This window comes from Anoplopoma fimbria, chromosome 24 (assembly GCF_027596085.1).
Source record: "Anoplopoma fimbria isolate UVic2021 breed Golden Eagle Sablefish chromosome 24, Afim_UVic_2022, whole genome shotgun sequence".
Lineage (NCBI taxonomy): Eukaryota > Metazoa > Chordata > Actinopteri > Perciformes > Anoplopomatidae > Anoplopoma > Anoplopoma fimbria.
The window spans coordinates 18,059,984-18,086,722 of NC_072472.1; the positions used below are offsets into that span (position 1 = coordinate 18,059,984).

A 26,739-nucleotide genomic window follows, 5' to 3' on the forward strand; every position below is an offset into this window, starting at 1 on the left:
AAACATACCAAATTTCATGGTCAAAATCACTGGGGGTGACTTAAAGAAATCTTTTTCTTGATGCCACTTCTTCACAAAGACTGCACATTTTCTAAACCCAATCCATTAAATTATGTTTCCTGTAGCATTAACAAGGGTGAACTTAGTATTATACACATTAGTAGTCCAAGAGAAAATGGTCATTCTATAAGCCTTACTGTATGTGCATTTGCTTTATAAAAAAAAAGTTTTTTCAGGCAAAAGGTGAAAAAAAGACCAGGACACATCCTACTCATCATACCTGTTTTTCTTTTAAGCATAGGTTTTCTTAGTTCAAACTTTGAAAAACACATTTGTACACATGAGTGAGATGAGGGAAAGGATCAACAATCATTTGCAACAGGCGTTAAGCATCTTTTATAATATGTCCATAAAGATTCAGGTCATGGCACCAGTTTGTTTTTTTTGGCCATTTCTGGTTATTCATGTCAAAAAATAAGTGTTTTCAGTTGAAACTGCACGAAATTGATCTTTATAGAATTATATTAAAAGGATGAGTTAAAATATTTTTTGTTGTCGCTCAAGGAACAATATTTATTCAAACATAGTAGTTAAAGTGACATATTAGTTCCATACATAATTTACAGATTAGGGATGGACAATATAACCAAAATCTAGAGCAATACACATTATCTATCCATCATCAGTTCCTGATAATCTTTGAAATAGTATTTTCTAATTCATTGAAAATTGCTATATGAGTGAATTAAGGTTGGTCAAAGATTCATGATCAGTTTTTCGATAAATGTAGTGCATTGTCCAGCCCTGCTCAAGAAGTAAAGGTCAAGGGAACACAGGACTAAAGGAAATGGACTCAGTGAAGAAAACAATAAATGGAACCAGTCCATGACCAGATTATTTTTATCATCCCAAAGGGAGGACAAAGCAGTCAAAATGTTAAGTCCTACATGTGAATCTGCATGCAATTCTCTCAGTACACACAATAGATAGTTCAAATCTGAATGAAAGCAGCTCAAATGTACGCAACTTAATGCACAATCACAATCAATAATCACTTTCTCAGCCTGAAGTGAACTGATGAAATGATTAACAAGACTCCAAAGACTGATTTCCTCCAGACTGAAATTCATATAATAAAAACTTACAATAAAATTAAGTGATTGTGCTTTTATAACCAAAGTAGGACAAATAATACAAAGACAAGATGTACATTACTTATAAAACATTTACACTGTTATATAAAATTTGGATTTGAAGCACTTCTGTGGCAGTAAACAATTTCAAGAATTTACAAGATGGCTGGTAATGTCTGAATATCAATTATAGTAAAATAACAAGACAACTGACAAGCAAAGATCATGTACAGACCGCATCAAGCAGTCGCCATGGACAATATTTATGTAGACACTCACGACCGCCATCAAATGTGCATTCATCTTACTTTAATGAGCAACCAGCGGTTTAGGCTCCGGGAGGCTGGTCACCCAAAAAAACAAACAATAAACAGTGCATCAAATTGAAGTCTACGGACTTAAAAATGCAACACCTTTTTCTTTTTTCCAACACCTAATGAGAATTTTTAAGTAGAAAAACAATAGTATGTATTGTGCAGTATTTTTAGTCTTTTTTTTCCATATTGAAAGGTCAAAGTCCTTTGTTTGAAGCAACTGTAGGATATTCCTTTTGTGCTCACATTGCTTCTTAGCTTTTCAGGAACTGTGAAGACAAAACAGTGTCATGTTTCTCTCCTTGCACTTAAATTGATATCAAACTTGTGTCACAGATAACCAAATAAGAAAACCGAAAAGCTAACACAGAATTCCATATCTAGATTTTTATTCCTGATTTTGTTTTACCTCTTCCACCTGTCCTCCCTGTTTGGTCCTTGAGTCTCCACATGACATAAAGCTGGATGGATTAGTGTCATCAGGCTCCCTCTGAGTTTGACCTGATGGGAAAGAGGGACGACTGTACAGAGGGACATCCCCAAATTCTGTTGAAGAAACAAGAAATAAAAAAATAAAAAAATTAGTTGGCTCGTCATTCAATCACTTATTAAAAGGTGTGCAATATAATCCATCCAGTGCCTGAGTGCTGTCGGTTTTTGCTGCTTCCTTTTCCTCCTAGTGGAGTCTTGTGCTTGTCATGGCTCTCCCTCTGCTCTGATGTAGCCTCCTTGGCCTTGTGAGTCCCAGTGCTGCCGCGTCGACCCCGGGAATCCCCAGAGCCCATCCGGGGCAGCGTGGCCCCCCTCACTTTATATTCGCCGTGGGACATCTGGCTGGGAAAATTCAGAGGCATGCAGGAGTCTGGGGACACGGAAGAGAGATCAAAAAGGTTAAAGTTATCAGGAGATGAACAGGAGCAAATCTTGTATCTCATTCTTCAGTTCAGTTTTTACCATCATTGAAGACATCTTTGGGCTGGTAGCCTTGTTGACCAGGCTGGTTCTGTTTATGCCTTCTGGGCCTTTTATGTGTTATTGCAGGACTCATGTTGCTGTCAGTGGACATGGGGCTGCTGGGCCGCTGGAGCCGCAGGCCTGAAATCATCACACAGATTCAGCACAAATCAGAAATTTGTTTAGATCACATAAACTTTCACATATTACAGTACACTTAAAGTAAATACACTGTAAAAGAGTAATAGAGAAATTTTATGTTTTGAAACAGAAATTAATCTAGAAGATATTTAGGGTAAGATAAAGTCATGATATATGACATTATAAAGTTGATATTTTTCATATAAAAAATATATAATGTCTTCATTTCTTTTATATATCAGTAAAATACTCACTTGGTAAATGTAAAGGCCCTGAAAACCTATTTTCTCAATCAGCAATAATCTGTGAGCAATGTGGTCGTACATGAAACCAACGTTTTCTTTCAAAGTTGGAACAGTTTAATGTGTACAGTTTGTGTCCATTCTTTTATTTCTGGTTTGAAATGGGCTGGACTTGGTATGAACAAGGTAAAGTCACTAACTTTTGAGCACCATCAGGATTTAGCAATAGCTGAAACTTTGATGACAGTTTCCTAATGTTTTGCTTAAGTTTGCTTATGTGTTGGCTGTCAATGAAATCGGATAAAGCTACACTTAAACAGTCCTGATCACGCAGATTAGCTGAGTCTTACACTGACCAACCAACAACAAACTTACTTTAACTGATTGTTTCTAAAGTAGTCATGAACATTTAAGTGACATTTGCATTTATGGAGAAAATATTTAAGATAAATATCAAGACTCCAAGAACCTAAATATTTTGACTGATTTTAGAAGCCCATGGTAACTCATGAAAAACTATTTTTTCCAAACATTTGGCTGATAGCATATGGAAAAAACATCATAGAGTACTTAAGCATCTTCATTCTCTCAAGTCAATTAAGTATTTTATAAAATTGCAACGCTATGTTCTTGCCATGCCAGCAGCTCTGTGAGGTTGTACTTAGGCACAGTGTTGCTTATGGCTAAATGCTAACATCAACATGTTAACATTGTCACAGTTGCCATCCCTAGAATCATGGAACTAATGTAGCTAATACGTTTGACCAACAAATAATAAACTTTCCTCCACGGAAGTCTCCTCACCTGACTCCTCTGGGTATCTGCACATGCGCAGGCCTACAGTATCCCGTGAAGAGGCTGCTGCCTGGTTGAAATCGCCGTCTGTGAAGAAGGATCCTTCTGAGGTGCTGACAACACTGGACCTGCCAGATGAGATGTTGTCCTCAGATGCTGAGCCCCAGCTGTTAACCATGGACCCTGTGACCGATCTGTCCAGATCCCCCGTGCTGGAGGCTGGGGTCTGCTCCAGCCCATGGAGGAGCAGCTTGTGTGGAGAGGGGTGGTGCAGCTGGTGTTTGTGCTTCTGCCTGTTGTGGTGTTGGCTGTAGTGACTTTCAGCGAGCTCTGCGTCCGTCTGCTCCTCTGCCTCCTCCTCCTCTTCCTCTTCCTCTTCCTGTACATCGGTGTCCATGCAGAAGGGTATGGAGCTGTAGGTGTGTGTTGGGGAAAGAGGGTGGGGGTGGCTGGCGATGTGTTGGCTGGAAAGTGCATTATAAATATTTGTGCAGTCTTGTCACAAAAAAGAATGAAATGTATAGCGTTGGTTAAAAATGGTAGAATTCAGTGTCAGGAAGTTTTAATGTGGTTACCTGAGGTGCTCAGTTCCATCGTGAAGGCCATTGCTCAGGTCTCCCTGTGATGTTGTGTTTGCTGGGTGAATATAGGACATTTCAATAGGAGATGAGGCTGCCACTCTTACTGGTGGGGTGGGGCAGCCTTCAACTCTCTCCTCTGGATCAAAACTGAAAAGAAAAAGGACAACTGACATGAGGTAATGGCTAAAGGAATGAGGGGGGCTGGCAGTCCTGACACATTAGTCACAGCCCATTAGTCCTGAGTGCAAATCCCTTGGTCCGCCATCATAGAAAAACGTATGAAGATGAACAATAGGCTTTCTGCACCATCTGTTTTTTTATTGCTGAAAAGCTGCACATCTCTTGAATGGATGCTTGTTTCTGTTATGTTCATGTGCATTTTATGAAGTAATTATGTAAAGCCTGCTGTCATAATAAACGGTCTGACAATGACAAGAATCTAAATCGTGTTATTACTTTGGTTAAAAGTGTTGGCTCTGACTATAAGTACATGTCTTAACAAAGGCTTTGCAGGTGTTGACAGCATACCTCCAATTACGCTTGTGTGAGTCAGATAACTTTATCATTGTATTCTTTTTTTCAGTCAATTTATCCTGGTGGGCTACACTTTCCTAACAGCAACAAAATATGTAATAGCTGTAATTTAACAAAAAAACTATATATAGAGAGAGAGCATACAAATACTAATGTTCCAAGGCGGATTTGTAATGAAAAATAGCGCTTTTTAATTTGTATCAATGTGTCTCTGCATATAATCACTTATCTCATTTCTGAAATCCCCTTGAAGTTGATGGTGATATGGTGCATATCTATATTGTAATTACAATGTTAATCTTATTATGTGCACTGGATATTCAGTCAAGGACAAATATAGTAATATATTTGTGAATGTTTTAGAGCATTTTCAAGTGCACTACTGCAGCTATCTCTTTTCCAAACTCCACTTCCCCCCCATACCTCCTTTCCATTGGTAGGCTATACTCATCACAGTCCCAGGCGTTAACATGAGGATGAGACAGAGCTTCTCCCCAGCTTACTGCACTATGTTTTGGGATCTTTGGGGCCCGCGTTCCTTTCTTTTGATTTTGACTCCCTGAGAGATGAGAAAAAAAATATCAAGGTAAACAAAGACTTATGGCTTGCCTCGTTAAAATTCACCACGTTACGGAGTAGCTGTTGGGCTTACCTGAGGTGCTGTTGCTGCCTCTGTCAGAGCTGTGGTGTGAGCCTCCTGTGCTGTGATCACGGGTTTGGTTGTAGGGGATGGTTTTAGGATGGACCATTCCTTCACTTCTCTGAAAATGATCTACAGACAAATATGCAAGAACATTTGCAACAGCTTTTTTTTTTTTTTACATCAATTGTGTAAAGCAAATCAAATTTGACCCTACTTTACCTTTATTTAGCATGTTTTGCTCAAATATGTTATACTGCATCTGTGCTGCCATCTCCTTTGGTATTGGAGGTGGGTTGGGGGCTGTTTCCAGCAGGCCATGTCCATTTGCTCTGCTATAGCGCCGCCGGTGCCTGCCTTATTCTTAATGCTGGCCTGGATGAGCTGTGTGGTGGCGTACGGGATGGGTTCATATGTGGCCGCTGAATCCCCTCCTGGACTTGCGTAGCACAAGTTGGAGTTGTTGAACGTTTTAATCTCATTGAGCTTGTTGGAGAGGTTCACATCGCTGTAAATGGCCGTCTCAGATCCAAGCTGCCCCCCCTGTTTGTTTTCTGGATGGTTTCCATAGTTCGCTATGCAGTCAGCTGAGGATAAAACGTGAGCATGAAACAGAGCAGCACACTAACACAGGAAGAACACAAGCACAAAGCTTCAGCATATACAGTATATAAGACACACAATATGTGCCTCAGAGGCTCTTACAGTTCCCTGAACTCATTCTTGCACTCACCTGGTCGGCTGTATGTTGTCATGTTACTGTCACTGGTGCCATTGCCATTATTGCAGCAGTTGATGCTACAGTCCTTGTGATTGGCACATGCATTCGGCCAATTGTCTGGCAGCCACAGCTGGTTTAGAGGTTCCCCCATGCTGAGAAGGCCAGGTCTGCAACAAGGAGGACCACAGTACTGTCAATCAAAACCTGCCTTTATCGCTGATGAATGAGCATGGGGTGGATTGCATGAGGTTCATCATTTGGAGAAGGAAGACATCTCCCCCCAGTGTTTCCACAATGTAACTGCATTTCTCCTGTGAGTCTTTGACACAAAGGGACAAAAATATCACTCACCTGCCAGCACTGCACACAGATTCACCTCTTTGATACGCCACTGGAAAGAGATAAAGGAAAAAAAAAACATTAAATCTTGATGAGCTGTCAAAAAGAGTAAAGTGCCAAAGGCAGAGAAAGTGAAGAAATGAAAGGCAGGCAGAGATTATAAGCAAAAACTCTTAAGTCAAAAGTTTGCACTCACTTTAATACATGCTTCCATCGACGGGGCACAAAGTCTAACTCTATGGTTTAATGTACATGAACACAACCCAAATAATTGCCTGTGCCTTTACATACCTCTGCATTACTTCAGAACTGATTTAGAAACACTGTTTGAGACAGTTTCCCCTCTGCCACCAGTCAAACATCAAACAAATAAAATTTCTCCTGCAAAATATATTCTGTATTTTAGTTATTTAATCAAATGAACCTAACCTAGTGAGCAGGTGGGCTTGGCACACTATCAGCATATCTGTGCTCATGCAAAAGCACATTGTTGCATTATTGTAGTCAGCTAAATGAACAATTTTACACCACAAACATATATTTACATGCTAGTACTTCATAAATGTATTGTTTTACACACTTTACAGAATGAACTATTGAAGCACTCTCGCTTAAAGCTAATTTTCATTATGATGTTTTACTTCATCTAATCGCTATATTTTTTTTGTTCGCGGTATTGTATGTTGAGCTGTTCATAAAATCCCACTTATATGCTCTTTTAGCATTGTGCATCTTTCAGTTGTGCTTCCATACCTTGATATATGAAAATGACAGTGAAAAACTGAATTGCAAGAGAGAGGATGCAGTTTCATCTTGGGATATTTGAACTGAATAAAATACAATAACTCGATTACCTTACTTGCCAAATACATTATACATCACAAACATTAGCAAACAATCATACTGTACATACCTGTAGGTGTAAAGGTGAATGACGGGACTGTAGGGGGGACAAGGAAGGGGAAAAAGATGAGCAAATTTAAATAATTTCAACAAACTTTACTATTACAGTAGCTATGTGCTTCGTTACTTGCACTATGAGATTTTGACGTGTAGATGCATGTACTCTGCTGTGTGATCGACATCTCTTCATGTAAAAAACTGATGCGTTCAAACATTTAAATAACCACATGCCATCTGACCTACTGCTGCCTCTGTCTTTGAAGTGTCCAGGTGAAGGTTAATGGCGGTTGACAGGCAACCCGAGAGACAGAGTGGGCAATAACATGGATATTGTAGCAGACATGGTAATGGCAGGTTGACAGGCCTTTGCCTCTAAGACCTGTTCTGTGTTGAGGAAATGACACTCTACAAATGAACGAATAAAGGTCAACCTTTGACTGCCTGCATAGTCGCAAATGCAAATTTGTTTCTGAAGTCTTTGTGTCAAAGGATGATATAACCAGAGGATATTTCAGCGTTTGATGTGATCTGCTCATCAGCCTCTTAAATTATTCCTTAATATCACTGAGACGAAGACTGCAATTTAGTGAGGCGGCAGCGGGTCGTTGCTTTATCCCTTCTACAATCATAATGACCTTCAAATGTTCCCACATTTAGTATGATAAACTGTTTTGAAGATGCACACATGGCCTATTTGATGAGCTATCTTGAACATACATTCATCTACCTGTCTAAAACAGAAACACAACAGAGGAACACACACCCTTGCGGATGCCAGTGTATGTGCTGCTGAGGCCACTTCTCTTCTTGCGATGACGGTAGAGCCACACACTGAAAATCATGAGGACCAACCAGCAGGTGGCGCCAATGCCAGCAATAAATGCTGGTTGCCTCACCACATCTGAGATTTGAGACAACGTGTCTCTTTCCACGCTGATATCCATCATCTGGCCTGCAGAGTCTATCCAGTAAAAAGAGGAAAGAGAGGAGACATTATACAGTATGTGCACGGAAAATTAATGTTCAAAAAAGTTGATGCAGCAGCAAAGATACAAGAGCATCATTAAAAAACTATATGAAGCCAAGTAACAGCAGGGTAAGCACAATATGGTGCTTTATTACATTTTTTATGAACACTTTATAATGAAAAGAAAGCAAAGAGACACTGTAGAAGTTTCACTATGTGATGCTGTGTCATTGTTTTTAGGCCTAGTTTTGTGACACCTAACTAAACAAACACTACTATCTTGGGAGGGCAAAATAACATGGATATTGCATAAATGTACCTAATTGAAAAAAAGTCACATCACTCTTGACCCCAGGTCCAGCACCATTGCTGGCTGCAACTTCTACGCTGTAGCGAATTCCTGGCGCCAGACCGGATATGAGCACAGAAAAGGTGGAGCCATCGACCGACTGGTTTACATGGTACCGACTCTCATTACCCAGGCACCAGATCTGTTAAGAGAGGAGACAAGATGACAGTGATTGCCTGAGGGACACGTCAGACAACACACGAGGCATCATCAGCCTCACAACGGTGTCATTTACATTCTAACTGTAACACATATGATTCAGAGCATGTGTACAGGAGAGGGCGGGGGCCTTCTTTTCTTACTTTGTACTCCTGAATGACTCCAGCTTCTTCCCGTTCCGGAGGCGGTTTCCAAGCAACCAGGATGGCGGTCCCATTGGCATCACTCTTTGTCACTGTAACGCCCTGGGGTGCTCTGCTAGGGGCTAAGACAATGAAGTAAACAGTTAACCATGCAGACATAAACGAAAATCTCATTTGATGCTGTCTGCATCCCACGTATGGTCTGCATTGCAAACAGGTTTGCAGATTTTAAAAAGCAATAGATGGCTTTTGTATTGTATAAGTAATGAAAGAACTTAATGAGTTGCTCAAATGTCATTTAATTCCTGACAGCTATTTGTTGATACATTTAAAACAGCTCACCTTCTTCCAATGTCCTGACCACCTTCACCTCGCTGTCAGCTCCCTGGAACTCATCAAAGAAGGGGCGCACTTTGAACTCGTAGATGGATCCTCTCCTCAGCTGACCGATCACCACCCCGTCCTCCCGTGGGGCATGTACGTCCAGGACACTCCACTGCCCCTCTGGCTGCCCATGCTCAGCGGACGCTCTGTAAAGCACCTTGTAGCCCTGAATGTATGGGGACTGCTGCTCGACCTAGTGGAGATGAAGAGATAAAAACATGACGCATAAATGTCATAACATGCGACAGTGATGCCCTTTTTGATAAAGAGCAAAAAAACATCTGTGCTATTATCCAAGGGGTGTTTGAATGTGATCCAGTTTTTGTTATACCATTATATCTGCGTGAGTTCAAATGACATACATCTAGGAGGTTAACGCCTCATCTCGGGTGAGAGTTAACATTCTGCAGGAACGATCTGTTAAAACTCAGTTGATTCCCTTTGCATTTAGGTTGATGCGGATTAACATGTCCTCATGTCTGTGATTTTTCACTGTTAACCACAATATGAGGTCATTAATAGTTTCCCTTCAACATTACTGTGGTTCGAATCAAGCCAGGAGAGGAGTAAGCACTTTCCATTTAAACCACACAATGATGTCAAAGAATGCCTAAGCATATTTCTGCGGAGAGAAAACACATATCCAAACACAAGCATCCGTTTATTCTCTGCTAATGAATGTTTAGAGACAAAACCGTATGTAATTTCAGCATAAAATAAATATTTAAAACAATTTACTTTTAGCCCAGGATCTCCTCCTGAGCTGTTCAGATCTCTATGTTTCTCTACATCTCTGTTGAAAGTGTATTTGCCGATTCATCATTGATAGTTTCATCATTGATAGTAATCAATCGGCACTATAATTATCCCTGATAAAAACTCAGCTACTGTCAGAGACGGTGTTGTTTTATTTTTTAAACCACAACCCCTTGGCTCTTATATCACCTTATCCCATATTTACCCTTACTCTGACATGTAACAATAAAATGTTGACTGTGTGCAGGATAGTCATCATGGTATGGCCCACTTACCATCCACTGCACCCTCACAGCAGAAGATGACACGATTGTTGGTGTGTGCAGGTGGATAACCACATCGCCAAGCTCCCTCTGGATGTGACGGTGATCCACTCCTTGCATGGTGGAAGTGCTGTCTGTTGGTGCAAAAAGGAAGGAAAAAAGTAAAATGGCAACAATGATGCATTCATTTGAATGAAATTGGAATGTAAAAGGAATGAAAAGCCCACACTGACCTTGTGTTCTGACAGAGTCAGAGATTGGACTAGGGTCACTGAGGCCATATGCATTCACCGCTCTGACCATAAAGAGGTAGACAGCTGCAGGCCTCAGGTTCCTCAGTACAAAAGTCTGTGTCTTTATATGCTCGGCTAGGGTCACCCATCTGCTGCCTAACGTATAACTGCAGGGAGAGGTGACAAAATGGTTACACACAGATGCAAGGGAAGTTTCATCAAGCTTGTAGATGGCATACAATATACTACATGTGTCTGACCTGAATGCCTCGATTAGGTAAGATGTAGGTGTAGAGCCTGCATCGGGTTTTGATTTCCATGACAGAGTGACAGAAGTACGGCTGACGTCAGTCACCTCAGGTTTAGATGGAGCACTGGGAATCAGGTTGGGGTCTAATGGCTGACTGGACTGAACAAGAACTCCAAACTCTGCCAGAGATACCAAGAAATGCATTTTAGTACACTACACAGGACTCTTCAGCATGTATTAACAACATTTTCGACTCCGTCTCAAATTGTGTGACCTACCCTCCACCTGTAGGTAAGCTGTCCAGGAAGCCTCTCCATTTGGACTGGAGGCTACACAAGTGTAGAAGCCTGTATCTCCAAGCTTAGGAGAGGAAGTACAGTAGCAGACATTAATGGGCCCGCTTGGCTCAGTGTTGTCGCTGTAACTGCTAAATACTAACTGCTGTGTTACTCCTCCTACCTTAGCGTAGCGGATTTCCAGTGATCCTGTGTCTGCTACGGACATGCGGGAGTCCACTGGAGACACCAAGACACCATCCTTCTTCCAGTGGACTGTAGGAGGTGGAGAGTCAGCTGTTTGGCAACCCAGGACCACTGTGCTGTCCACAGAAATGGTCTTATTGAGTGGGCCCTGCCTGATCACAGGAGGGGGGTGGTCTGACCCAGCTAATAAAAACAAACAAAAGTAGGGAAGACAAAGACTAATAATGTTAAAAACTGCCCAGTGGCCTTATTGCATACTATATACTACATTCTTAAAACGTGTGTTGTTCAGTCTGGAACATATCAAAATAAGTTATCTTGAAAAATGCCATGCTTGACTGAAACAATGGACAATGTCCCTCACTGCAAAACACAGCACATATTTAGGAGCTACTCACATAAAAAAAGAAATACTGAAATAATTGTCTGCTGAGAGCATAGCAGTCAACAAACCTAAAGTATTCAGTGCTTTAGGAATGTGTTTGTTTGCTTTTTGAGTTTAAAGTTTTCAAATTTAAAAATGTGCAAATATGTTTCTGAGGAAACTCCAAACCAGTATTTTTAATAACATGGCAAGATGTCATATTTATCTTGCAATGTTCACTGCAAACACAAATTATTGAAATTGCACATAGTTTTTATTTTTAGCCTACAAGACCCCAGCCAAAACTTGTTAATGGTTTTGGGAGTCATGTTAAGTCATCTAAAAGCATCTTTTTGAGGTGTGACAAACATTGTAGTCAAGATAAGGACAGTTTAGGTAAAGTAAGGTTACGGAAAGATCTCACTCTCTGGGGTCGAGCACATGGGGTTTGTGTGCTTAATACACTTAATACCGAGGAAACAAGGTCTCTTGCTCACAGGATGCTATAATTTCCTGTTGGTACAAAAGGTATATTACTGCCTTGTACTGATGTTTACGCCAGGTGTCCATATGGCTAAGACGGATTCTGTTTCAACTGCAAGGTCCCTGGTTCGTTCCCGTTTTTTGCATAATGTCATGTCCCTCTGTCTTCTTTCATTCCCCTGTCTGTAACTCTACTATCACTATCAAATAAAGGCAAAATACCAAAAAAGCAGCAATGTCACCGTATATCGTGGAATTGGAGATTGATGTTGACAAAGGATCAAAAAGTCATGAAGAGAGGGACAGAAATAGAGGTAAGAAAGATGAGAGAAAAGAAAATGAAACCGAAACACTGGCAAAAAAATGAAAGATGGATAAGATGTGAAGATATTGAAAGGAAAATTGGTAAAGAGAGAACAATAGGTTTAGGTGGCTGCGCAGGCAGTGGAGGAAAAAGAAATCAACTTTTCCCCTCCAGCGGAGTGCAACTAATCGTTCATTCGGCAGTACGTACTGCTGGAGCCGGCTCCAATCACAACAGCCCAACTAATAACAGTCCCACTTAGATAACAGAGCTCTCTTTGCTCCCTCTCTCTCTTTCTCTTATATTTTAAAACCCTTTGGATGGAGGCAGGGGTTCTAGATAAATAAATAAATAAAAACATTTAAAAAAAGGTGATGGAAACACGCCTTGAAAACTGCCGGAGGTACCAGTTATTTCCATACAAATGCACCACTCCAAATAGGGATGAGAGGAGTGTGGTGGGATGGAGATAATTTGGGGGAAGGGAGAGTGGAGAGAAACAGGTGCAGGCAGGAGTGCAGTGCTTTAGACCACTGAAAAAAATTACATAAAACATGACCCCCATCCCTTTTTATTTTTTATTTCAATTACCTGTAACACATTTTTTTCACTGCGTGGATACCTCTCATTTCCCTATGTAGGAGGCTTCAGAACACATTAACAATATAGACAGCAGATTATACTTTATAACTAATAGGGCTGCTCTGAACAACTCCGAGATGCAGTAACTGAGTGTTTAACCCTGAAGCAATTGTCATCATTAATTTATTTATTTGTACATGGTACGCAGTTACCCACACACATGTATTCATGATCACACAGGTCATTTAATTGGGAGCTTGTAGACATGGCTGGTGGTGTGTAATTACTGGCATGGGCCTCCAAGCACATTTAAATTGCTTTTTTTTTTTTTTTTTTTTTTTTTTTTTACAATTAACACAGTTATTTCAATCACCTAGTCCCTCAGTCCGCTTTCAATATAAAAATACCTTTAAATAAAATTGTGTCAATCCTGGTCTCTTAATTTACATATATTTACAGTAGAATAAAAACACAGTATGTGTTGTATTAATGGAAACAATAGTAAGAATGGATAAAAATAATTAAATTTCCCCTAGTCCTCTTAATTTACATTACAAACCAAATTGTTGTTAGTTAGTAAATTTGATTTTCCGAGGTAAGATAGATAAGCTAAGACCCTCTTCACACACAATCACCATGGAAACAGAGGTTTGGAGCCTAACATGTGAACAACAGAAATTCTGAAATCCCTCCCTTGATAGTTAGTTGCTCTCACATGTCTGCAACAGAGTCCAGTTGGTACCCTAAACACCTGCTCAACAATGGAAAACTGCTGCAGCAAAGTATTCTCTTTAGCCAAAAGACAAAATATTAAAGCTAGAAAGCTGCTGCCCCCCCCATCTGCCCTCCATCACACCTTCCCTTTACTCACAGTCTGTGACCTCCAGCAGTGCTTTGGTAATAACACTGCCAGCAATGTTGAGAGCCTGGCAGCTGTAGAAGCCGCCATCAGAGCGCTGCACATCGGTAATAGTCAAACTGCCCATCTGGGAGACAGACAGACGGCTAAAGGGCTGAGGTGGCTGGTAAGAGAACAGGAGACTCTGGAGGGAAAGTAAAGGTCAGAGAGTTAGAATCCCATTTATTTACTATTTGAAAAAGAGTAGTGATTAAGTGCAATGACAGACCCGAGTGTCAACCTCACCTCACTGCCCTCCCTCTGCCAGAAGATAGCGGGCTGTGGGTTGCCAGTGGCCTCGCACTGGAAGGTGACCGTCCTGCCCAATGCCACCACCTGGTTCCTGGGGCGTATGGCAAATGCCGGGGGCACTGCAGAGGAAATGAGGCTCTAATTACCTGGCAGCCTGATACATTGTCATCATTCCCAGTTTTAGAAGATCTCAGTATGCATGAAAAGCTCAAGGAATAAAGGCTAAGTGTGTATGAAGCAGGAAACAGTCATTATTTACCTTCTTTTTAAATGAAAAAACAGAACATATCTTTCAATTAACTAGCACATGACATGAATTACATACTGTTTTGGTGGATGGAATAACAGTGAAGAGGACAATGACAGGAGCTTAAGATTTCTTGTTGCTGTCAGATGGTGGATGAGGGACGGATGACAACTTACCAGTATTGACTACAATGGAAAAGACACAAAAAAGAGCAGTTGTAATGAGTAATGAAGGCACACACAGGTACATGGAACAGCAACTCAACAGTATTAACACACGCTTGAAAACAGCAGACAGTCAGCAATATGGGGGTTCAATTGACAACATAGCAGCCCCCCCCCACACACACACTTTTTTAAAATTAAAATAAAAACAGGTGTCAATGGACAAGGGCTGCTGTTTAGCCCCTATTAGACCCAACAGACTAGTTGACTGTAAGGTGTGAAAAGTATATGTAATTGCTGGTTTGAGTTATAGGGTCAGACAGCCTTGAGGCATATTTGGACAAAGATACAATCCCCTAACGAGCAAATAAAACTGTGAGGGTTGAGGAAGGAGTATTTGTGTGAACTGCTGGTGTTATTCAGGGGCTTACTACACACAAAAAAGCCATTTAGAGATGGGAACTACTGCACATCTTAACATCTGTAAACTAGATTTATAGTGGAAAAAAACGGCTATAGCTAACCAGCTGGTTTTGTAACTACTGTGGAAGGATGACAGTGACTATTCCTCAACATTTTTGTGTTCAGAATAAATGTCTTTAAAAAAGTTAGGCATGTGACTTGTGAAGCTGGGTTTGTTTGAAAAAACGTGCATCATGTATAGGAAATTTTATAAAATGTTGCATGCTACATCTGTTTCAAATGACAACTATTTAATATCAACCAAATGTTTTATTGTCAGTCAAAATGATTCCATGGTTAAGACTAAAGCTATAATTGCACCTGCCAGATTTTTTTAAATTTAATTTTGAAAATACATTAACTTAGGTAGCTCGCTGTTTCCTCCTTTAATACAACTTCCACTCACCTACCATTTATCCCTTCCCTTCTCCATTCACGGCCCAAATTAGCTATGGCCCCCCCAGACACTCGTTTTCTCAAGTTTTTGGCAAGAGAGGAAGACGATGTAATTGGAACCATGACATTTCCCAGCATGCAACCAGCCCTGTCTTATCTTTAATTAAGTCCTACTGCCCTCACTGTCTATGTCACCCACTGTGTCACTGCTGTGTGTTTGCATATATGTGTACACGTATACGGGTCTGTGTGTGCAGCTATGTCTAACTGCTCATTTTCGGCTGCTGATTTAAGAACTAAAGGGTGTCAATGTGGCAAGACCCACAGACCAAAGGAATCCATCATCTGCAAGCAAGTAAACATTTACTTTGCATGCTCTTCTCGGATTATAGAGGACATTATCGTGAAACGTACTGTAAACAAACTGCTGCAATGTCCTATGCTGTTTGTTTTTTATAACTGCTGCAGACATTAATTACCCCAAGCAAGCAAGTGAAAGAAAGAACTCCAGAGATACTAAAACTCTGCCTGTCTATACTGAAAACAAAAAGTTCCTGCCTGCTAACTTGTGACACTAGAAGACAGAATTAGTTATCCTGTTTGGCTAGAAATACCTCATCCATGAAAAGGAAATGCAAGGCTCTGAAAAAAGTGTGTGAATTGTATTTAGAAGAGAAGATGGTGCAACGTTTAGAGGACATAACATGAAAGGGTCGGGTTGTACTGACCATGTACAGTGAGCGTGGCGGATGATTCAGACTTTCCAACCATGTTCTCCACCACGCATGTATAGGAGCCCTCATCTAAAGAGGTCACTTGGCGAACAATCAAGGTATGGTCCTCTGAGATTTCAAATCTGTAGGCAGGACGGACACACACGATCAGGAGATGAAAGTAAAAGTTGAAAAAATCCATGTGAGCATGGTAAATTAATGTGCATAGAGGGCCTTTGTGCATTACCGGCCCTTAGGCAGGTCGGAGTCATCTTTCCTCCAGCGGACAGTGGGAACAGGGTCTCCTTGAACCACACAGTGGAACTCCACGCTCTCCTCTGCCAACACCACCACACTGCTGGGCCGCTTCACAAAGGTTGGGCGCTCTGCAGGGCAGCAACCAACATAAATATACATCTAATCATGACTGTCATTATATCAAAAAGTCCTCTATATCTATATTCCTACACTTTTTTTTACATTACTATATTTTAATTTTGAATGATTTACCTGTCCATTCTTAAGAAAAAAACATCTACATTATTGTGTAGTTACTATAACTTATCTAAATGTCACTCTACCAAGTATAATAATGGATTGCATACTGCTTTTGATTAAAGGTTTAATTTTGTTTCAATCAGTTTACAATAACATGCACTTGATGCAAGGAACTTTTGCAGAGAATTATAGCAAAGTAATAACATTTACTTTGGAATAATTTATTGAATGTGAGTGCATGTATCTGGTGAGGAACAGAAAACATTCAAAATGTTTACGTAACTAGGACTAAGCTATCTTGGTAATTTTTACATTTTACCTCTTACTACAAATACTCTCTGCTCCCATGACTTCGACCAATTGCTTGGAGATTTTTTCCTACAAACCTACCCCAAGAAACCACACCAAATGTCTAATAAAAATAGAAATCCTAGCAAAATATGCAAAGTAATCTACATATTTGCAATTATCAAAGAGTTTGGGAACATTTAATATTCTAGTGATAATCATCCGTCAGTCTCCAAAGTCATTTATTATGCACAACCTGTGGAATAACATATTTTGACCTAGTTCTGCATTCAGCAAGAATATTCTCACAGCCTTGAATGGCTCAATGAGGCACTATACTGTATACTTCCAACCTCAACCAAGGTCATCTAACCGTGTGATACTGATAAGAGCTCTATTCTGATGGGAAATGTTAGGAAAATAAGTGGGGGGTGGAGAATTGAGGCTGGAAAAAGGCTTTTGGGAATGGTGAGCTCTTAAACTGAAAGGTTTGAGGGGTTGTAGCGTTGGATCTAGCAGCGGTAGATGTTCAGCACTTGTTTGGAGGGAAACCTCTCCAAAGCTGGCAGTCTGGATGGTAGTGCTGCATAATCAACATAATTAATGGGTTATTATATCCCAGTAACAAAAACCGTGCATAGCAGACTAGCAAACTAAACAACTGTGAACTGAGAGGGTACTTAGACTAAGTGAAGCACTGCAGCATTGTGAAATGCGATCACTAAGCCGCAAACGTTACCTAGAACAGTGAGTTCAGCGATCTCGCTCTCCCTCTCTCCCACCATGTTGGTTCCAACGCAGATGTATTTCCCCGCATCGCTCTTCCTGGTGTTGGTGATCATCAGCTTGCCACTGCGAATCTAAAAGAAAGCACAGGGAAATATTTGCACAGCTGTTTTCTGATGAGATCTTTACCATCCTTATGTGCACTGTTTGTGAGTTACAGAGTGAGTCTGGCACTTTCATAATAAATATATGGCCAAAAATGTGGGCCTACTATGCTTTTTCACTTTTCCCCTCTTCTTTAGTGTGTTATATATGTTTTTGTACATGTAAAATGTCTGTAGAGTGTTAAACCTGAAGTAAGAATCACTGCTCCTGAGCTGCCTGAAACGGCTCGATTGAATTCTCTTCTAACTTTATGATGTCATAATGTTACGGAAGTGACGTAAAAATCCTTCCGGCTAGTTTGGCATTCAAACAACCAAAGAGAGAGACGGAGCTGAAGCTCCGGAGGAAGAGTTTTTTGAAATGTGACACGTTGACCAATTACAACAGAGCGGGCTAGCTGACCAATCCGGGCAGACTTTGCTTTCTGGAGGGAGGAGCAAGCGCTACAACGGAGCATTTCAGAGAGAGGGTGAGAAGAGGTGCTGCAGGACAGCCAGGATGAGAAAAACAAGGCGGATTATGAGCATGTTAACATGTAACTGTAACATGTAACTGTAACTTGAGATAAAAATATGCACCCGGAAAATAGCTTAATAGGGCCAGTTTAAGTCCTCTCTTTTTGAAGTTGTTGAACTTAAATGCATGATACCACACACATACAATCCCATCTCTGGCTATATTTAATTTGAAAATATACATTTTTATGCACTTTATGGAATAACTGCATGTAGTGCTTTTGTGCATCTGTATGCATCTCTTTATCTAAGGAACAGAACTTGCACTGCCTTTCAAGCTGCACAGAAGGTCACCCATTATGAAATTACATAATTCATATCTAGTGCTACATTAGCACAGAACCCTGGGAACAAAGACACCGCCTCTTTGAGGAAACCTTCCTCAGATGTTCAGTCAGCCGTCTTTGCCTTTCCCAAACTTTTTACCTCCTCTATGCTGAAATCTGCACAAACACATGCGTACACACACACATACACACACATCAAAGAGGTGGAAGATATATGCACTCCATACTGTTTTCATCCTTTTCATATCCTATACACCAGACGCCCCCACAGACTATGCTAGCTCTCTTTTTAGTGCTTTCAATGTGAGCAACTCCACTGATAGTCTGCAGCTACCCAGTGCTAGAGGTGAATCAGAGCAGCACTGAGCAGGCATGATACTTAAGTGGGTAACCATGCCGATCTGAGGATCTTACACCAAACACAGGGCTATTCCATGTACCCAGACATCTGAAACCTTCTCCCAGGCATTCAATTAAACTTTCATCCTCGTTATTATGATTTAAGAGTTTCTTTTTTCCTCACTTTTTTCCTCAGCAATGGAATCAATCTATTCATATATGCCTGCTAGAGACACACACAGCCTGGAATAGCGTTTGGAATAGCGTCTGTTATTCCTTAACAGAGGTCAGAGGTCAAGGCTGCCTACAGTGCTGCGTCCATGAAGCAGGCAGGGGACGAGCTTCATGCTAGACAGCACCTGACTTGGTGAGCACTCTCCACTCACCAGCATACAGATAGGATGCATCATTAAATTGCTGCTGCAGGGATGAAACCAACGGCCTTTCCTTTATTAGTAAGCCTCTTTCAGGCCAACCTTACACCACAAACAGTTCATACCGTACACCAAATAAATAAAGACTAAGCGTGGCCTAACTATGGCTGACATTCTGAATGTGCTGCAAATGATGTGGTTTTAAGAAGATGATTTAACAGACTGTGGTGTGACTTGCGGTCCCGTGTACTTTTCATACAAGAAGCCAACCACTAGTTTTTTATAAAGAGCAGGGAATTTGGGAACTGTTATTGCAGATTCAGCCATTCCTGTCAGTATCCAGTGGATTTGGTTTGGAAGTCTGGACTCACATTACAGTCAATGTAAAATGTCTCATGACTGAAAACACAACTGTGCGATTGAATACAGGGGTGTTTATGCTGCCTCGAAGGAGCCATGAATGACATATGACATCACGGTTGGAATCCTAGCAAGTAAGACAGATTGCATGTATTGGCAAGAAGTAACAGTATTTTATTGGACCAAAACTAATACATATCAAAATATGAATAGATGGATTTTTTGTGTGTGTGGCTCATTTGCACATGAAAGATGAGAGAATTGCTTGAACTCATAATAATTGAATAACATTAATAAGAGCTACATAGTATAGAGGCATATTAAAAATAGGGAAACCAATGACACGTAGATGTACAATAAAGGATTTCTATCCAATTACTTGAATGTCAACGGATAACTGTATTATTGGCTCATAATCTGTTCCACTCTGTAGTTTTCCATTGCATTGAGTAAGCACTAACATTTTCATTAAATGCCTAGCCATATTAAAATCGTGTCACTGAGGTCATCCAGTTGAACCCTGGGTAAACTGATTTATGTCTTAGATTCATCGGTCTTGGTCACTTGGACTGCTGAATTTGTGTTCCGTGATGATCCAATATCAGATTTTGTGGCATGTAGCGATGCCAGTAAATGACTCCTACAGGACTGCAGAGATGATCTAGTGCAAACCAATGCCACGGACTAATGCTATACTTGTGTTCTCCAACGTTCTGCTGTTTGCTGTAAATACTGCTGCACTAGTAACTTTAGCAGCTGATTAAAGAGCAGACCAAGAGCTTTGTTATTTCCTGGACTGACCGCTCCTCGTTTTTAGCAGCAGTTCCATTTCTAAGAAATCCAAATGTGGTTTTGTCTATCCTCCATCTCGGACACTGAAACCTCAGCTTTCGTTTCTGCTCTGTTTCTATGTGTTCTCCTTCTTCTTCACATAGCCTTAGATGCCCTGAAGGCCCAAATATTCTGAGGCTGCTTATAGTGAGATCTTTTTTGTCAGTATTGAGGCACTCTGCTTTTTTAAAATTAAAATCAATAAATCAAACTGTTCCTGTGTGTGAGAGTCTTTCTAAAAATCGTTATGAAGAATTAACTCACAACTTTATCTACATATCAGAATTAATAAATGATGTTCCAGGCCACAAGGGAAACTACTCAAATGGATGGGAAGTAGCCATGAATCACTTGTGGTGGACTTCTTTGGTCTTTGTACAGTAAGTGATGTCTTTGAGTGAACTCTCACAGCAAAGACATATTTCCATATAGAGAAGATGATTAGGGAGGACAAAGACAGGCACGCAGAAAGTACAAAGCAGAAAGCAGCCTTTGTATTTCCCTCAGAGGAGCCCCCCCGGCTCTGATCCATGCCTCTCCTTATATCAGAGATAGATGCTCTGTCCATCACAGTCCCCCAGAGAGACTCTACCTGTCACTACGCACTAACATGAGCTTTGAATTCGCTAGTGTGTCCCGGGAGCATGCACAGACATTCAAATAAACAAATCAACACACACACACACACACACACACACACACACACACACACACACACACACACACACACACACACACACACACACACACACACACACACACACACACACACACAGAGGGAATCATCTGAGTTGCTGAAACATGGTGCTATTCTTGAGTTAAAGGATGGGAAAGCCTGTTCCTGCTGGCCTGACCAATCATACCCTTCTGGGTCTGAAATCAGTTGTGTGTATACAAAAAACATGAAAAGAAAATCACTGCTGTACTGTACGCCACATGACAACATAATATGGCAGATTAATAGCATGCTATAGCTCGTATGATGACCCTTTCAAGTTCAAGCTTGTTGTCGTTTCCTGTTGTTGTATTCCTGTATTTTTGCTACCAGGCATATCAAAAAAACATCATATGCACTCTATTCTTCTCATGGTTTGTATTTTTATGTGCCAAATAAATCTTTTTGGTTTTCACCCGGCATTTTCCATTCTGTGCTGGGAGCTCAAAAAGGGCATGGGTACAGATGATGTTATATTGTGTTCTCATGACCACAAGGAAATCATTTTGTGATTTCCACTTACTTCAAAGTGACAGAGGTTAGAGGTAATTTGTTCCTGAAAAGGGCATGTGCTGCACAATACAAGTGTGAAGCATTGTGATGAATAGTATCTCACAGAAATGTTTTGAATCTTGTGGATGTTTCAACAGGAAATCAGTGTCTCATCTAATGGTTAGACTCTAACATGATGGTACGTTATGACTTGATTTACATGTTTGTGTGAACTGTTCCTTATAGATCAGAATGATTGGTAATAATTAGAAAATCAAAGTGGCATCTCTTACTGTGATGCGTTCATCTCTGTCATCTAAGTTGGCACCGTCTTTCCTCCAGGAGATGGTGGGTTCAGGGTGCCCACGGGGTGGTTGGCACTCCAGAACTGCCGGCTCCCCCACTGCGACCATAACGTCCACTGGGTTCTGTCTGAAGTCATCCCGCAAAACTGGAAAAAAAACACAGAAAATGCAAAACAGTCAACAGATTTGAATTTAATGATGTTTGACTATGATTTGACAATGAAATTACAATATTTGCTCATATTGTTGGTGCATCCAAGTGGGGTTTGTATTTATTGAGTGAATGAGAAGAGTGACTGATGTGGTATCCAGCTTTCACAAGTGGGACTTTTAAAGCTCTGGATTCAGAAGTTGTGACAGACTCTATGCTGATGTTAATACAATTTATACAATATTTATAATAGTTATAATAGTTTCTGTCTGTATATATAATATTTCAGTTACTGTGGATTCTCTACTGTTCTTTACTGTTTTTTACTGTCTTTTATTGCTCATTTGCTTATTTATAATACTTATTTTGATCTTGTGTTTTTTTTATTTACTATGTCTCTTGTTTTGCACTATCCTCTTTGCTGCTGTAATCCTGTAAATGTCCCTGCTGCGGGACTAATAAAGGATTATCTTATCTTATCTTATCTTAATTTTTTATGTCAGCCCGTTTATGTTGTCTACCCTTTTCTTCTTCCTAGCATGACAATGACTTAAACAAAACACTAAATTACTACCATGTATGTAAGAGGAACAAAGCCATATTGTCAATCACCTAGCAAAGGTGATGGACAAAACTACTTGAACAGCAGAATATTGTAAAGTACAATTTGGAGCACAGCAACTCCTGCCCGAAATACGTTGATCTATTATATCATAAATTTGATATATCCTTCATGTAAATCAGCATTGTAATATAAGAGACAAGCGCTGCAAGGATTCCTCAAGTGAGTACTCCCTTACTCAACCAGGGGATAAGGTTTATTGAGACAAGCTGCTGAGAAAGCTGCTTGTCTTAATGACATACGGTAAGACAAGAAGATACACTGCTACAGAGCAATGCAGAAAGGTGAGATCCAGACGGCTCCACTAGCAGCCAGCGGAAACGCTACCACAGCAATTTATCATCTTTCCACAACGAGTAGCGTGCACACAGAAATTGAGCTTTGCGAGCCAGAAGCTGAACTAGAGACAAAGCGAACACACGTCCACTCCAAAAAGCCCAACAGAAGAGTGTGATTGCTGGTGGCCGCTGGCGGCTCATTCCCGTCTACACCATGGACTGTGTATAAAGGGCGCCACTGCTCAGCCTCAAGCCCATAACAGATGGAGCAGGAGCAGTGAGGGATTCTATTAAGTATGTCAAAAAAATTCTACCGGAATAATGTCAGAGCTGTAAACTGTAGTATGGCATCATTTGTGAGAAAGGGAGTGGAATTGGGCTGTGTTGAATAAAAATGGGTACATCATAAATGAAAAACAAGCTTTTGTTCTATACAACTGAGAACTATTCTGCTTCTGATGGGGTGAACAACATGTGCTAATGTAGACGCCTCTGCATGGGTGTCTGCTGTTAAGCATTCCCAGTCTTAAATTACATCGGGGGGGGCTTAGAACCTGAACAAGCCAAGGGAGCTGAGCCAACAAAGAGAGAGCAGATCTCAGTCGAGCTGGGTTGGGGTGAAAAAGACAGGAAACAATGAGGAAAAGGCATAATGACTCCCAGATGGCGTCAACTCGTTCACCTCTGGCTCTGGATTTGTACATAACATTGGAAAAGGAGGCCTGAGACGCCTGATGGGCACCGTGGATATGGGAGAACAAATTGGGATGACCTTCTAATTGGAGGCATTCTGGCCCCCGCACTTCTTTGAGCTCCACTCTGCTGCTCTGCCCCTCTGATCCTCTGAGCAGGGTTGCAACTGCATGACTGCAGTTGACTGAGTGCTGATGGGAAACAGCTGTCTGGCGACCCCCCTCCCCGCCACCGGCAACACCACCGTGTCACATGATAAAAGGCATTCCTCGTGGGACACAAAAAACACGTTTGAGCTTACTTCAGACAGGAAGAAAGTGAGACCATCACAATTGTGTGTACAGTGTGTGTGTTGATTGATTGACTGATACTATCTTATATGTCCAATAGCAATCGAGTTACACATCTGTTTTAACTATCGTGTGAGGTCCAAATGTCTCTGTAGGATTTGAAAGCCTGGAATATTTCCTCAAACCCCTTTGTTAAAGATTTGTTTTTGGTGATAGCGCCGGAGTTAGTATAAGGCATAAGGCAAGGAGAGATAAGGGTTGAAAGCAAAGGAAGCTTATGAAGGTTTGCAAAGAATGTTCTAATAAGTGTGCATGTTTTTGTGTGTATGTGAACGAGGGAAAGTTGACCCAATTGTGCATGTTATACTGTTGTGCCAGGTAAGCACACAAATAATCCGGAACATGTGCTTGTAAAACCGACTGTTTACATTTTCAGAAGGGAAAATGTAACTGGGTATAAAGTCATAATAAGAAATTATGCATGCCCAACTAAAAACCATGCAAGCATACAAAATGTAAGCACTCCTAAATTGTGCTAAAGCTGAGTTGTTTTTTTCTAGTTTCGAAAAACATTCTTAAATTCCTTTTCTTGTAATCTAATAGGTTTATGTAATTTAAATAATATCTGCTTATCAGTAAACATTTCCTGACAAGCTACTCTCTAGGATTGAAGTCGCTGACACCGCTGTCTAACCCAAAATTGCTTGGTTGGTGGAGTTTGCAAAACCAGGCTCCATAGAAGGGTAGAATGATGAAAAACATGCTGGGTGAATATACTAAATGTTGCAGGCTGATTAATTAAATGTTAACATCCTGCAACGACTGCCCTGATTTTAGGGATGTTTGAAGAATTAAGCAGAGGACAATCACCACAAGTTGAACCCTCTGTCTTACCTCTGTTATAAAAACACTTCTATTTTACAAACATAATTAATTTTCCTCAACACTCTTTGATTGCAGAATGATTCATATGTCTCCTGTCGCACCCAATGTGCTTCAAAATATTCAACTAAATCGTTAACTTCACTTGCATCTTTCCCTTTTTCTCTTTCACTCTGGCATCTGTATTTTAAATCATACTTGGTTATTCCATTGGTTGCACCAATGTGAATTTCACAGGTTTTTGAAGCCATTCCTAGCATGTACTGTAAGCTCTGGTTTCTCACAGTGAAACCTACCTCTACAGCTTCTGAAGCCAGCCCCCAGTTTGCCTGTTTAGCTGGAGCTTTGCACCTCTCGCTGTCTTATTTTCACCCTCCATCTGATCCCTCCAGATGAGAATCTCACAGCCCACTTCAAAGCATCTGCCCTTGGCCTCACTACCCTGGATCTGACAGTGTCTGGCTTGTTGTTAGTCCTCTGGAGCCTGAGCCATCGCTTGAAAGGCCTACTGCAGCCGAGCTCCAGTAATCCTCTGTAGAGTCCAACTGGACCAAAGAGGAACACAATCCAACCCCACAGACAGCGGCGGCATGGGGCACACACAGTAACATTATCACATTGCATCACTGCATGAGACAGCCAGAGGCACCTTTTGTCACCGACGGCAAAACTAACCCTCCCTAACACTTAATTTTTTTATACTCAAAGTACTTTTATATACTGCACATGCAGCCGTACAACAGTTTTGGTACAGCGATCATTAGCATGTCTCAAAGTCAACATCAATATCACTGCAAGGCACTGACGCTTTAATATAATTTTTAGCTTTGCCAAAAGCAGGACAACAGCTGTGCATGCTTCTGCTTCCAACTCATATTATAGTGGAGGAATACAATTAGCAATCAGCTCATAGAAATGCCTGTTTAAAGGCCACTGACAGATGAAGAGAAGATGAAAGTACTTTGGCATTTTCCACATCATTAGTTTGATGCTTTTTAAATGTTCAAATCTTCATATAAAAAAGGAATAAGTAGAGCCCAATTGAAAGAAGGGAAGCTCATTGCTGACTCGTGGAATTAAATACGAAGAATGGGACCACATTTGTTACAATCTGCAGTGTTTGAGTTTGATAAGAATAATTAGTTGCCAACTGAACATTAAATACAGTTTTCTTTGTGAGGGCATTAAATGGAAGGACCCATCACCTTTTCATTAGAAAAATCAAAATTCAGCACCCGATTTCAAAAATATATCCTCTTTTGTCAGAAAATGTTATATATGGTTTTGTCTTTGACCTTAGGTGTAAAGGAATAGTTCAACAATTTGGGAAATACTTTATTTATTATTATTTATTACCTTCTTGCAGAGAGTTAGATAAAAAATCAATGTCTGTGTGACATATATGAAGCTAGTGCCAGCAGCCACTTAGCTTAGCTTACAGTAGCATAAAGATTGGAAACAGGAACAAATAGCTAAACTAGCTACGGCCAAAATAGACACGAAAATTGCACCTTCCAGCATCTCTAAAGCTCACTAATTAACAAAATAAGTGTTGTTTGTTTAATTTGTAAAAAAAAGTGTTAAAATTATGTGGTTGTGTTTTAAGGGGTGATATGAGCTGGTCGTTTTCTTGGCCGGGAGCAGTGACTTTCTGGAGTCTCTGCAGTATTTGGAAACCTCACGGCGATGACAAGACCAAAATGTTAAGCTATTCCTTTAACTAAAATAGAAATACAGTAAAGATGTCTACCACATGTACCAGAAGCTTAAAGTTGTTTCA

The 26,739-nt window shown here is 40.6% G+C and overlaps 1 protein-coding gene across 1 annotated transcript in view; it reads right to left on the reverse strand.

The window, feature by feature from the left end:
• Nucleotides 1-337: 337 nt before the first annotated feature.
• Nucleotides 338-26,739, reverse strand: part of LOC129113112 (roundabout homolog 1-like) — a 91,203-nt gene continuing 64,801 nt past the window's right edge. The window contains 29 exon segments of the mRNA XM_054625257.1: nt 338-1,716; nt 1,857-1,993; nt 2,088-2,309; nt 2,402-2,542; nt 3,589-4,043; nt 4,155-4,307; nt 5,118-5,253; nt 5,347-5,466; nt 5,557-5,628; nt 5,631-5,921; nt 6,068-6,222; nt 6,407-6,446; nt 7,308-7,334; nt 8,061-8,258; nt 8,584-8,755; nt 8,916-9,037; nt 9,258-9,492; nt 10,331-10,452; nt 10,552-10,718; nt 10,812-10,980; nt 11,080-11,161; nt 11,261-11,466; nt 13,888-14,059; nt 14,161-14,285; nt 14,590-14,598; nt 16,164-16,291; nt 16,396-16,534; nt 17,674-17,794; nt 22,032-22,189. Coding sequence (XP_054481232.1) covers nt 1,702-1,716; nt 1,857-1,993; nt 2,088-2,309; nt 2,402-2,542; nt 3,589-4,043; nt 4,155-4,307; nt 5,118-5,253; nt 5,347-5,466; nt 5,557-5,628; nt 5,631-5,921; nt 6,068-6,222; nt 6,407-6,446; nt 7,308-7,334; nt 8,061-8,258; nt 8,584-8,755; nt 8,916-9,037; nt 9,258-9,492; nt 10,331-10,452; nt 10,552-10,718; nt 10,812-10,980; nt 11,080-11,161; nt 11,261-11,466; nt 13,888-14,059; nt 14,161-14,285; nt 14,590-14,598; nt 16,164-16,291; nt 16,396-16,534; nt 17,674-17,794; nt 22,032-22,189 — 4,289 coding nt within the window. The 3' untranslated portion in view covers nt 338-1,701.